At 44.3% G+C, this 14600-nt stretch overlaps 1 protein-coding gene across 2 annotated transcripts; it reads right to left on the reverse strand.

Moving 5' to 3' along the window:
* Positions 1-68: 68 nt before the first annotated feature.
* Positions 69-10463, reverse strand: ZNF425 (zinc finger protein 425). Of its 2 annotated transcripts, none has more exons than XM_081243440.1 (4): positions 10381-10463; positions 6785-6911; positions 3476-3586; positions 69-1848 (listed from the first exon to the last, which is right to left on the reverse strand). In XM_081243440.1, exon 4 carries the CDS (start codon positions 1262-1264, stop codon positions 71-73), a length of 1194 nt encoding a protein of 397 aa, XP_081099566.1. In that variant the 5' UTR covers positions 1265-1848; positions 3476-3586; positions 6785-6911; positions 10381-10463; the 3' UTR covers positions 69-70. The 2 variants fall into 2 exon arrangements, 1 of the variants encoding a protein (XP_081099566.1); XR_014016580.1 differs by lacking the exon at positions 69-1848 and adding an exon at positions 1855-2196.
* Positions 10464-14600: the final 4137 nt, after the last annotated feature.

Here is a 14600-nt window from a genome sequence, read left to right on the forward strand (position 1 = left end):
CGAGGTGTGCGCGGCGGTGGAAGCCCCGGCCGCACTGGGCGCAGGAGAAGGGCTTCTCCTCAGTGTGGACCTAGAGGTGCCGCGTGAGCCCCGAGCGCCGGGGGAAGGTCCTCCCGCACCGCTCGCAGGGGAACGCCGTCTGCCTGGCGTGGACACGGCGGTGGCGCGCGAGCTTCGAGGGCCGGGTGAACCCCCGGCCGCACTGCCCGCAGGAAAAGGGCTTCTCCTGGCTGTGCAGACGTTGATGCGCCTTCATGGCGTTCCTCCAGCAGAAGCTCCGGCCGCACTCTGGCCGCCGGAAGGGCTTCCTCCCGCTGTGCCGACAGAGATGGGCCTGCAGGCTGCTCTTGAGGCGGAAGCTTCTCTGGCACTCGGGACACCGGAAGGGCTTCTCCCCCGTGTGAACTCGGACGTGTTCGGTGAGCTTGCTCCGGTGGGTGAACTTCCGGTCACAGTCGCCACAGGAGAATGGCTTCTCCCCGCGGTGTGCCCACCGGTGGGCCCTCGCGGCCGCGTCCCGCGAGGGGCCGCTGCCGCCCTGCGGACCCTGGAAGGGTGCCCTCCCGCTGTGCACCCGCAGGTGCTGGGCCGGCTCGTCGTGCTGGGTGAACCCCCGGCCACACTCCCGGCAGGAAAACGGCCTCTCCCCTCTGGGCGAACACACATGCTTGTTCAGGGCGGCTTTGGACCGGAAGGCCCTGCCACACTTGGGGCACTGGAAGGGCCACGGGCCCGGGCGAGCCACCTGGTGCGGGGCCAGGCTGCACCTGAGACAGCTGCTCTGCTTGCACGCGCCGCGCCGGAAAGGCTGCTGCTTACACGGGACCGGCCGGAGCCACCTGAGCTCCGCCTTCCCCCTGGACTTGTTTTTGTGCTTCGGATATTGACAGGACTGGCTCTCGCGGTGGTTCCTTTTGTGCGTCACGAAGTCTCTCTTTATCTGGAAGACCTTCCTACAGACAAAGCAGGAACCAAGTCTCAGACCTGGTGGAATTTCCAGGTGACCTGGGGTTCCCATTGGCTTATGCCGTGGATCATTCTTGTTCTGATTAGATGCTGTGATGTCGAAGCTTTTATTTAGAATCTCTGTTTCTTGGAGACTTGGGTGTTGTAAGGCGGCTCTTTGATCTGATAAAATCTTTCTTTCCTCCTTGGATAAGGGAGCACAAAAGCCCTGCTCTTGGAGACCATTTAAATGGCATTCCTCCTCTTTTGCCCCGGGAGTTCCCTGGTCACTTGGAGAGACAAAAAGGCCCACCCTCATCAGTGATGGGTCTGCGGGGTCAAGGGCCGTCTTCACATCACCGACAGCGTGGGAAAGGGACTCCCGTTGTCCCCATGACTTTGTGAATCTGCCTGCCACAGGTGAATTATATTGAATTTAACTTGGATGTGCAAATCCTTTCATCATTTGTTAACAAAAGGCTTAACGTGAAAAAAATGGCAGGCAAATACATTTTGTGAGCCTATGAGGACCCTCAGAGGCTAAGCAGAACTTGGAAGAAAATAAAAATGAGTTACTCTGAGAACCTGACCATTTCATTGTAGTATTTCTTTAAATCTGTGAAATAAATAGCACAATATTTAAGTAGGAAGGCTTCGGGTCATATTCTTGCACCCTTCCACCACAGATTTCAGGAAAAGTTTTCTGAAGAAATGCTAATAGGAAGTATCTTTCTTAGGTATGTTAAATGGCAATTTACTGAATTCACAAAGAACACTGTGGAAATAATTCCCTTTCCCAAGGAACTCCGAATTATAAGGAAGTCACTGCTTTTCCCAAAGTAAAAGCCATGATGACAGGGTACAGAGGGAGCTGAGCTGCCACCTTATTCTCACCCACCGCACCTGGAGAGGACAATTCCCGACAATCACCTGAGCTGCTATATTCCAGAACATCTTTTTCCCCCTCATCCTGTTGCAGTGGGTCACATAGCTCTCCTTTTTTAAATCTCTTAACCTGGGAGCAAACCTCACCTATCAGGCTCGCCCCAGAGCAGGACTCTGATTCTGCTCTGAGGTCCTCTCGACAACACAGATGTTTCCAACGAGATGACGTCATTTACTAAGTTAGCACCCACAGCTGTTGCCTGGACCATGAGAAGAGCATACTTGCCTGTCTCCTTGAATCCTATTTCTCATCACTTACTGTTTATCCCAGGCAGGGGAGTAGTTGTGTTACTGGGTGAGTACCACCTGGTACAAAGGAAACATTTGTTTTTAGGGACAGCTACCAAAGTCGTTCATTCTTTGGTACTCAAAAACCTTTCCAGGCCCTTTCTAAAGGATGAAATTAAACTCCCACCATGGCATTTTTGGTCTCTGATACCAATTATGTGCCACCACTGCCACCTCCCACCATCTTCCACTATGTCCCACAAATAACATTCAGCTAGACTCAGCGCCTTCCATTTTCTAAATATAACAGGCTTGTTCCCACCTCTAAGCCTCAGCTCATGTATGACCCCTGTTGAATCTTCTTTGCCTTACCAAATATGCCCATTCTATGCTATTTAAATCCTAATTCCTTTAGAAGTCCTCCTGGGATATTGCTGTCTCTCCTCTGCTTTCTCCTCTAAATCCCTATAGCACTTTATTATCATTGCCACTTACTATTTATAAGTGTATACAGTCTTATTTTATAGTTGACTAATCCAATAGTTCAATATAATTGACTAACCTAACTGCCATGTCAGTAGGTCAGTAAGACAGACAATAAACTCTTAGAATGGGAAAATACATATATATATATCTCTCCCAACCCCTGGCCTAAATAATATGTGACATAGTCCTATGAACATGGTAGAGACAATACTGATTAGATGAGTGAATTAATAGACGGTAGCAGTGAAATGAAGCCCCTGGGAATTCTTTTATCCTCCGATGGAGCTAGTCACACACTCCCTGGGTTTAAATTCCCTCTTTTTCAGGAGAGTCCTTGATACCCAGAGACTTAGTAGATCTCCACTTAGTAAAGCATTAACATACTCTAAAAAATGGCACATTCTCTTAAATACTTAAAGTATTAATATATTTAAAATGTTTTCCTTATGATACAAGGAATTAAAAAGTAATCCTTCAAAAGGAATAAAAAAAATCCCAAGTTCTAAAAATCTGTACAATAAAAAAATATATTGTACAAAACTGGAAGGCTTCTCATTTCTCTGTACACAAATGGACTTGATGATGTGATGGGGAAGACGGTTTTTCCTCAGGACTGGACAAATGGATCCTTTACTGTTCTCTTAAAGGCAGTTCCATCTTCTGTTTTGTTTTTTTTTTAATGAAATATATACAACTTCCTTCTTTATAAAAGTAAGACATTCTTATATTTGCTACCAACTTGAGTGAAAAAAAATAACATTCTCCATCAAAATAATATTTCTTATTCACTATATCCTGCTGACTCTGCAGAAAGATTAGCAAACGAGGCTAGGAGAATAAATGAGTCAGGCCTTCAAATCCATCTACTCACCAGAAAGGCTAAGTGTCATTTGTGTTTTCTCCAAGTGTCCTTGATCTCTGATTAACAGCATTCTTCCTTGTTCCATCCAGGTGATCAAATCTGGCTTTGAAGAAATACAGCCTGCAGAGAGAGTCCACACAGACTCAGTCTGGGTTTCCTGAGTACTTGACTAAACACAATTTTAGTTTTTAATTTTTAATTTTAACTTTAGTTTCATGGCTGACCTTGATTACTGGAGACATGAGATCAATGTTAGGTTAAAAAAAATGGAAACCCTTGAAATTACATGAATAACTGTTAAATGTTCCCGACAATATTTCACAAAATTAAAGGAAACAGAGAGGTTGGGGATGATGAGGATCCAGGCAGAAAGTATTCAAAAGGGATCATTCGGAAAACAATGTGAGTAGAATAAAAAGCAGTCTGGGGTGGGGGTGGGGGGTCAAGGAGGGAACCCGGGTGACTAAACTTTTCTGATTAGACTCTGTACATCTAAGGAACTAATTACTGAGGTGCCTACATTCTTTCTAATATTTTAATTATTTATTTGGTCGTGCCACGTCTTAGTTGCAGCAGGCGGACTCCTTAGTCGCAGCTTGCGGGCTGCTTAGTTGTGGCTCGCCAGTTCCTTAGCTGTGGCATTCAAACTCTTAATTGCAGCATGCATGTGGGATCTAGTTCCCTAACCAGGGATCGAACTCGGGCCCCCTGCATTAGGAAGGAGGATTCTTTACCACTGTGCCACCTGGGAAGTCCCGCCTACATTCTTTCTTGATCAGCGGAATGAAGGAACCAGGAGGCTGTTAAATGACAGTGATTATGAAGAAGTGGAGAGTAATGTGTCTAATGACATCAGCCTGAAGGGAAGAGGGGTTGTTACAAAGTAGTGGAGGGATTTTAGAAGATGCATCAGATACCCTGCAGTGGTGTCACCTATGGCTCAGCCCGTGGATCAGTGTTTCTCGAAGTGACCTAGTTACCACCAGCATTAGCAGCACCTGAAGTACTTGTTAAAAACGTAGATTCCTGGGCCTGAGCCTGGACCTGCTAAATCCTAATCTCTGGAGTTAGGATCTGGACATCCTGTAAAGAAAATCATTTGCAAATAATACTGTTTGGTTTTAAAATTTGGGAAAATCAGACTGGATTCTCCAAGCCCAAGGATTGTGATAACTCAAAACTCAACACTGGATCAGCACAGGGCTGTAGTTTCTCCTACCCTACCTGCCTCAGTCTCCTTAGCTTGACCCTAACTGTTGGGGTGTCCTGGGGACAGCTGGGGGTGTCCTGTCCTGTCCTATTGACATATTCTCCCTAGATGATCCCAACTAGCCCTGTGGTTTAAATGTCATTTATACAATGACCCCAAACGTGTGAATCCAGTCCTGATCTTCACTGGAATTCCAGTCTCGCATACTCAATTATCTACTTTATATTTCCATATAAATGTTTAATAAGCATCTCAAACTTAATGTGGCCAAAACCTGCTCTCTCCCAAGCCTTCCTCATGTCCGTGAATAAAACCACTGCCATCGGGGCTTCCCTGGTGGCGCAGTGATTGGGAATCCGCCTGCCAATGCAGGGGACACAGGTTCAAGCCCTGCTCCGGGAAGATCCCACATGCTGCGGAGCAACTGAGCCTGTGCGCCACAACTACCGAGCCTGCTCTCTAGAGCCTGTGAGCCACAACTACTGAGCCCGTGTGCCACAACTACTGAAGCCCGCACGCCTAGAGCCCATGCTCTGCAACAAGAGAAGCCACCGCAATGAGAAGCCTGCGCACCGCAACGAAGAGTAGCCCTCGTTCGCCGCAACTAGAGAGAGTCTGTGCGCAGCAACAAAGACCCAATGCAGCCAAAAATAAATAGATAAAATTTTAAAAAACAAAAGGCATTGCTCTTTAAAACAAAACAAAACAAAACAACACTGCCATCAAGATACTCAAGCCAAAAATCTAGAAGTTGGTTCTTTCACCGGACTCCACTGCAAGCCACTGGCAAAATCTGGGATGCTACTTCCAAAACATACCTGGAGACTGCCTCCTGTTCTCTATCTTCATTACTATGTACCTGGTTCAGCTGCCACAAAGATTCACCAGTACTGCCAAGGCTCCTGGTTGGTCTGTCTCCTTTATTTCTACGCACTACAATTTATTTTGCACATAGCAACCCAAGTAATCATTTAAAAAAAGATATCATATTACTTCTCTATTTAAATCCCCCTATAGGAATTCCCTGGTTGCCCAGTGGTTAGGACTCTGTGCTTTCACTGCCGAGGGCGCAGTTTCAAACCCTGGTGAGGCCACTAAAAGCCCACAAGCTGTGTGGTGCGGCAGAAAAAAAAAATCCCCCTATTATCTTCCCTTTATCTTTAGAATAAAATCCAACCCTGCACCTCAGCCCAGAGGCCCTTCACAATTCGGCATAGCTGCCCTTTCTGTCCTCTCCTCCCATCACTTTTGTGCTCACCCTCTGTGCATGTGCCACAATAGCCTCACTGTGGTTCCCACCATGTACTGAGCTCATTCACTCCAACCTTTGGGCCTTTGCACTAGTTCCTCCTCTGCTTAGAATTTTCTTCCCCATGATTTCACATGGTGGACTCCCTCTTGTCATTCATATCTCAGACAGAATAAATTATAAACCCCCAAAGAGAGAAAGAATTCTTCAGGTACACTGAGATCACCTATTAAATTGATAAGAGGAGAACTATTCTTAATGATACAAGACTGAGTTAGAGCAAGATGAGTAAGCAGTGAGGTACAATCTCCCCAAATTTCTCTTCCAATCCACTTCCTGAGTACTTCCCTGGAGATATCTAAGTATCCCATGCCCCTGCTCGCTTCTCTCTCCCTTTACCAGGGAAACTTTCTTCCCTGTCGTATCCACGTTCTGCAATGTGTTGGGTCCTCAGCTTACTCTAATAACTATGGCCCCTTCATGAGAGCCTTAGTTCTTATAAGGATGCATCTCATTCAGGCAACATAAGCAGGCACTAAAGTATCAGTTAAAGAAATAAAACAACACACTTAAAAAAGAGAGAGGCAATTAGATTATTTTGTAATTCTAACTGTGGGAGAAATGGGGGAGGGTTAGAGTGGGAGACAGAGAATTCAGAGTGTTAACGAGGCTGAGGGGCACAGATATCACTGGATAAAAAGGGACAAAATTCCCAGGCCATTACAGGAAGTTAAAGAGACATTCTGAATGTGAACTGGGCACAGTATCATATTCAACCAGCCAACAGCCAATAAAGGGAAGAAAGCCTATCAGTATTAGGTTGGGTCCCCCAAAACGATTCCTTAGAAACCCATCTTACCCAGGGAATCAATGGTCTCATAGTTGGTCTTCATTTCTTGCTGATACATTTCCTCCTGCCACTTCTCCAGGATTTCCCACTCTTGCTCCAAAAAGTATAAGGCCACATCATCAAACGCCATGGGTAACTGAAATCATAAACAGTACATACATATATTTTCATTTCAAGGCTACTGCGTTGTTCAACATCCATGTCTTTAAGAGACAGGAACAGTATTAAAGTAGTTATCTCTAGATGGTGCCATGACCATAATAAAGGGGTCACAGAGGTCTATTGGAACTAAGTAAAGTGAATGAATGAATAGCAGGCCTTTGAGCACATGTACCTTCTAAAGGAGGATACTTAACATAGCAGCAAACAATTACTGCAATGTAAGACTGGGCCAGGGTTGCCAGATATGTCAAATTTTTTTTTTTTTTTTTTTTTTTTTTTTTTTTTTTGCGGTACGCGGGCCTCTCACTGCTGTGTCCTTTCCCGTTGTGGAGCACAGGCTCCGGACCCACAGGCCCAGCTGCCATGGCTCACGGGCCCAGCCGCTCCGCGGCATGAGGGATCTTCCCGGATCGGGGCACAAACCCGCATCCCCTGCATCGGCAGGCGGACTCCCAACCACTGCACCACCAGGGAAGCCCCAGATGTGTCAGTTTTTAAAGTAACTTTTTAAATTTGAAACGATTATAGATTCAAAGGTAGTACAGAAGGGTTCCCTGTACCCTTCAGTTTACCCCAATGGTCACACGGTACATTATTATAGTACACTGTCAAAACCATGAAACTGACACTGGTAGTGTGTGTATAATTCTACGTGATTTCATCACATGTGCTGACTCATATAACCACCCTGCAATCGTGAACAAAACTATTCCATGACCAGAGATCTCCTTTGGGCTACCCCTTCATAATCACACCCACTAATCTATTATCCATCTCTGTAACTTTGTCATTTCAAGACTGTTACAAAAATGAAGTCAGAGAATTCACTGGCAGTCCAGTGGTTAGGACTCTGTGCAACCACTGCAGGGGGCATGAGTTCGATTCCTGGTCAGGGAACTGGGATACTGCATGCCATGTAACGTGGCCAAAAAAAAAAAGTCATAGTGTGCAACTTGTTGAAATTGACATTTTTCAGCCACCATAATGCTCTTGAGATCCATCCAAGTCGTGTTTATTGTTTATCAGTATTTCATTTCTTTCTATTGCTGAGCAGTAGTCAATGGTATGGGTATACCACAGTTTGGTTAACCACTTATCTATTGAGGGACAATGTAGTTGTTTCTAGTTTGGGGCTATTACCAAAAAAACTGCTATAAATAATCATGTACAAGTTTTTGGTGGGGATACATTTCGTTTTATTGGGATAAATGCTGAGGTCTACAACTGCAGGGTCATATGGGAAGTATATGTTTTGTTTTCTAAGAAACTATTTTCCAGAGTGGCTGAACCCTTTTACATTCCTACCAGCAATGCATGAGAGATCATTTCTCAGCATCCTCACCAGCATTTGGTAATGTTGTTGTTGTTTTGGCCGCACTGCACAGCATGTGGGGTCTTAGTTCCCTGACCAGGGACCGAACCCGCACCCCCTGCCTTGGAAGGGTGGAGTCTTAGCCAATGGACTGCCAGGGAATTCCCAATGTTGCTATTTTTTATTTTCATTACTCTAATAGTTGTGCAGTGATCTCACTGTGATTTGAGTTTGCACTTCCCTAATGAATAATGATGATGAGCCTCTTTTCATGTGCTTCTTTCTCATCCACATATCCTCTTTGGTGAACTGTCTCTTCATGTCTTTTGCCCATTTTCTAATTGGACTGTTTTTTTGTTGCTGTTGTTGAATTTTGAGAGTTCTTTATATATTCTAGATATAAGTCCTTTGCCAGATATGTGGTTTGCAAATATGCCCTCCTCCATCCGTAGCTTGTCTTTTCACCCTCTTAACAGAATTTTTCCCAGAGCAAAAGTGTTTAATTTTGATGACATCCAACTCATCATTTTTTTCTTGTATAGATTGTGCTCTTGGTGCCATATCTATGAACTTTTCACCAAGCCCTAGGTCCCAAAGGTTTCCTCCAGTGCAAACAAAAACACCCAAAACACACAGCTGCGAGCCACAATTTGTTCATGGATGTTTAATCTACAACCTCTGGTATGGACTGACTAACCAGGACCGCTCTTCCTGGAGGTTCGAAGGACAGATGCACTGTGACAATAGGGAAGGAAGAGAAGATACATCATTTAGCTTGTGAAGATTCCATTTCACTCCTTTCAAATTCTGTGCTACAAATATAGATGAGAGCCTACCAAGGCAAGTGCTGGGCAACCCACAAGACAGCTCGGGCTCTTCGCAAGTATATGAAAAATGTTGGTCCCAAATGCTACAAAGTAAACTCTCCCAATAAAGGAATCTAGGAAACTCCACAACCAGGGCCACTTGACACTTTCTGAAGAGAAAAGTGGCAGAGATCAAATTCCATCATCAAAACTATGACAGGCGCCCAAAGCTGAAGTATCAGCTAGTATAACAAACAAGTTTAAACTTGGTGTTGCATTTAAGGTGGGACTTTCAAAGAAATTCCTGTTTGCTTGCAACTCACCCACGTGCTTTCCACCTACAAAAGACTTTTCTGTGAGCATTCTCACAATTAGCACTGAACTGCTCCAGTGAAAAGGAAAATCAACCAGAAAATGCTGATTTCTCCCTGCCTACCCCCAATAACACAACAGCCAAGAAGCTGACATCACTTGAGCTTTCTCTGTGGACTCAAACTTATAGTCAAAGAAGAACTATCGCAAACCACCAAGTTTCACAGAACAGAGAGGGAGATTCCAGGACGTTGAAGAGAGGTGGCCTGAAGAAATCTGAACAGAATTGGTACCTGCCAAGGAATGCTGGGGGAGAGGGGTGAGAAGCAGAAGGAAAGAAAATGCATTACATGAGTGAGATTATCAGATAGGAAACCTCAGTGGAGATACAAGGAGAACTTGCATACTTAGGCAGGTTACACTTAATCGAATGTAGAGTTTCCTGGATTAGGCTTGGGATATGTCTTTCAAACTCTAAAACCAGTGTTCAAATTTTCCATTAAATCACTAGAGTATTCGTGGTAAATCTGAATTAGGATAACCACCCAAACTGGTTAAGTTTTCCGTCTTTTCCTAGAGGAAGCAGTCTCCAGTCTTCTTCCAACTTTTCCTCATTTGCTGATGAAGATGTGCTTCTCTGAAACTCCATGTCAGCAGAGCTCGGAACGTGAGCCCAAGAGAAACCAGGACGTTCAGAGACCCCCGCACAGGACGGGAACAGCAGGGGAACTGAACGGACCACGAGCGAGACCCTGGGTTTCTCCATGGGGCCCCTTTCTCCCAGATCAACCTCACAACAACTCGAGCACCTACACCGCGCCTTCTCCGGCCCGGGGTCGGAGCGCAGTCCTGCTTACAGACAATCCCCGGCCGGGGCTCCCACCGCCTCGCTCCCTGAACCGGAAGTCCACTCCAGATCGCGACGGGGCCCGCATCCTCCACGGCCCCTCTTACCGGAGCCGGCTCAGCCATGTCCCCTCGCGGTCCCGCCCGACCCCTGCCCCCCCACCCACCCGGGAATCCAGGCGACGCCGCGTCACTTCCCCTACGGTGGTCCCGCGCTCCACCCAGACCAGCCGGCCCGGCCCGGGCGCGGTGCACGCTGGGACTGGCGGCCGCTCCGCCCCCACAGCGCCCCCTGCGGCTAGGAGGAGCGAACGCCGGCCGCGGGAGCCGCCCGCGCTGTGCCGGCCGCAGGAGTGGACCTGGAGCACATTTTCATGTGCCTAATTCTCACCCACAGACCCTCTTCGGTGAAATATCTCTTCACGTCAAATAGTCTTATTTTAACTTTGTTCTGATTTACATTTCTTTAATTACTATTGACGCTATAGACTTTTTTAAATTGAAAAATTTATTGAAATAATGGTAGTTTTATATGCAGTTATAAGAAATAATGCAGAGAGGTCCCATGTTTCACTTGTATTAATTTGTGTGTGTGGGTATTTAGTTCCATGAGGCTTTAGGCTTTTCTATGCATTAATTTGTTTTTCCTCCTTTGTAACGCTTTCTTCATTCCCTATTTGATCCTAGAAAATGATCTTACATACTTATATATATTCCATATCACATCACGGTCACATCACATAATCCAGTGATGTTTCTCATACATTTCTTATTCAGTAGCTTGACTTATCAGATTTTTCAAATGTATATTTTCAAATTCACTTATTTTTGTCTTTGATGCAATCTGATACTTAAGTATTTAGAATTTCTCTGTATATACAGTGAGTAGTAAATACAAATTTATTTTCTTTGATAAACTGTTTAACTATATAAAACTATCCAGTTTATGGTGTTAGATATGGATCTGAAGTAGTTCTTATTATTCTAATATCCATCCGTACTACTTGGACAGCCTTTGCTCTATCACAGTGAAATTTGCTTTATGCCCTTAACTAGTAGTGTTCCTGAGACTTCAAAGCCACTGAAACCCCTTCCTCTTTATGTGTGTCTGGAGGGCTCACAAGCTTCCTTAGTGACTCTTGTAGTGTCTCCACTGTTGTCCCTCTGCTGCTGCCAATGAGCATGTCACTGTTGTTGTGGTAGCCAGTGATTATTTCTCCTAAAGCTGCTGCTGGGGCCTCAAAGTTGGGGGTATGGATTTTCCTCAAGTGATTACAGTTTTCAGCCTAATGAAGTTTCTGGGCTTACAATGTCTTTTACTGGGACATTCAAATGATATTCCCAGGAGACCAGAAAGATGAGCACCTGAAGGACACCCCTACCTATTACACACTTGGTGCGTAAATGGCAGCCCAGTCTCTCACAAATAGGCATGAATACAGCTATTTTTGTAAAATTCTGCTTGGCTTCCTAAACCATCTGTACCAGGTTCTGTTCCGCATGAATGAGGAAGGTGTTTCCCTACACGGCCTCACAAGAATCCTGCCCCAAGTTTTAGGCCATCCCAAACCAACTTTGCACATCTCCATTTTCCCCAGAGTTCTTTCTGGCTGACTTCAGGGAGTCCTATTACACAAGGAAGCCAGCTATGGTGGAAAGAGCTTGAGTTTAAAGTGAGAAAGACCTGGCTTTGGATATAGGCCATACCGTCCGCCATCTTTGTGACACCAAGCAAGTCACTTGACACTTGGAATCTTGGTTTCCGTATCTGAAGGGTTGCTGTAATAATTAAGTGAGAAGCAACTTAAATGTTCATCGACAGAGGAATGAATAAAGAAAATGTGGTACATACATAAAATCAAATATTACTCAGCCATAAAAAAAAGAATGAAATAATGCCATTTGCAGCAACATGGATGGACCTCAAGATTACCATACCAAGTAAAGTAAGTCAGAGAAAGACAAATATCATATGATATCACTCATATGTGGAATCTAATTTTTAAAATGATATAAATGAACTTATTTACAAAACAGAAACAGACTCACAGATTTCAAAAACAAACTTATGGTTACCAAAGGGGAAATGTTGGTGGGGGAGGGGTGGATAGGGATAAATTATGAGTTTGGGATTAATATACACACACTACTATATATAAAATCGGTAACCAACAAGGAAGTACTGTATAGCACAGGGAATTTTATCAATATTCCGTAATAACCTATATGGGAAAAGAATCTGAAAAAGAATGAATATGTGTATATGTATAACTGAATCACTTTGCTGTACACCTGAAACTAACACAACATTGTAAATCAACTATACTTAAATAAAATTAAAAATAAAATAAAATAAAATAAAATAGGGCTTCCCTGGTGGCGCAGTGGTTGAGAGTCCGCCTGCCGATGCAGGGGACACGGGTTCGTGCCCCGGTCCGGGAAGATCCCACATGCCGCGGAGCGGCTGGGCCGGTGAGCCATGGCCGCTGAGCCTGCGCGTCTGGAGGCTGTGCTCCGCAACGGGAGAGGCCACAACAGTGAGAGGCCCGCGTACCGCAAACAAACAAACAAACAAAAAAGATGAGGTCGTATGGGAGTAGGGTGGGCCCTTAATCCAATATGACTGGTGTCCGGATAAGAAGAGGCGAAGAGAAGCAGAAACACAGAGGCACAGGGCAGACACTATGAGTTGACGGGGGCAGAGATTGGAGTGATCGTGATGCCTCTACAAGTCAGGGAACACAGGGATTGCCAGCAAATCCCAGAAGCTAGGTAGAAGCAAGGAAGGACTCTCCCTAGAGCCTCAGAGGGAACATGGCCCTGCCGACACCTTGATTTCAGAATTATAGCCTCCAGAACTGTGGGAAACTAAATTTCTGTTGTTTTAAGCCACCCAGCTTGTGGTACTTTGTTATGGCAGTCCTAGGAAATGAATCCAACGTCACATAATTACACAATATGCATTGAGTTGAAATTATTTGCTTTCTTGCCACCTCCCACTGCTAAGTAAAGCTACAGCCCCACGAGGAAAGTTTATCTTATTCCACTCTTTATCCCCTGTACAATGTCTGGCACATGGGGGCACTCATAAATGATTGTAAAACGTAAAAGAAATATTATAGTGTCAATGATCATTGTTGACTTTTCCAAAACCCAAAAGTTCTTAATCAGTTTACACTTGGCAGTGAAAAGACAATTTTGCATATCATTGAATGTTTCAAATTGTAATGTCTTCTCAGTGAAAAATCTATAACCTTCTTCAGCCATCTCTGATTGGTGGGCTCTCTCTTCTTACCTCATTCAGGTAACAATTTCACATTAATATTTAGTTTAAAGGCAATATGGGGACTTCCCTGGTGGTCCAGTGGCTAAGACTCCATGCTCCCAATGCAGGGGGCCTGGGTTTGATCCCTGGTCAGGGAACTAGATCCCACATGCCGCAACTAAGACCCCGTGCAGCCAAATAAACAAATAAGTAAATATTAAAAAAAGAAAAGCGGGGAAGTAGTGCAGTAGAGTAGTCAAGAACTTGGGCTGTGGATAAACAACGCCCTACTGTATAGTACAGGGAACTGTATTCACTATACTTTTATAAACCATAATGGAAAATAATATGAAAAAGAATATATAGATGTATAACTGAGTCACTTTGCTGTACAGCAGAAATTAAACACAACATTGTAAATCAACTATATTTCAATAAAATTAAAAGAAAAAAACAACTTGGACTGGGATGTCAAAGGAACTTGTATTTGAATCCCTACTTGTCCACTTCTTAGTCCTGTGACCTTGGGCAAATTATTTGACTTTTAAGGCATGTTATCTCTATTATAGAATAGTTGAGAAGATTAGATCATATAATACATGTAAAGAGCATAGCATGGCCCCTGACGTTTGGTACTCAATAAATGTTAGTTGTTATTGCTATAAAGAGATCATGAAAGGGAAAGACTTTAATATAATTTTTCCCACAACTAGAAGAAAATGTAAAACTATTTTTGTAGTTTTAGGGTAACATGGCAAAACACAAGTTTAGAAGGCATAAAGGGAAACACACTGACAGATTTGACTACATAAAAATAAACTTGGGAAATTTCCTGGTGGTCCAGTGGTTAGGACTCCACGCTGTCACTGCCGAGGGCCCAGGTTCAACCCCTGGTCAGGGAATTAAGATCCCACAAGCTGCGTGGCGTGGCCAAAAAATAAAATAAAAAATTTTAAATAATAAATAAAAGCTAAACTTTGGAACATTAAAAGACACAGCAACAGCAACAAAAACAAAAGTGAGAGTTCTGTATTGCTAGTGGGAATGTAAATTGGCACAACTTCTCTGGATAGCCACATATCTCAAGAGTCTAAAATAATCATGCCCTTGCCCAGTAATCTC

Source organism: Mesoplodon bidens (assembly GCF_964165515.1).
Source record: "Mesoplodon bidens genome assembly, chromosome: 9".
NCBI lineage: Eukaryota > Metazoa > Chordata > Mammalia > Artiodactyla > Ziphiidae > Mesoplodon > Mesoplodon bidens.

Coding starts and splice junctions, on each gene's coding strand:
- ZNF425 (XM_081243440.1), bottom strand. CDS start 1,264: ATGAGGGTGGGCCTTTTTGTCTCTCCAAGTGACCAGGGAACTCCCGGG.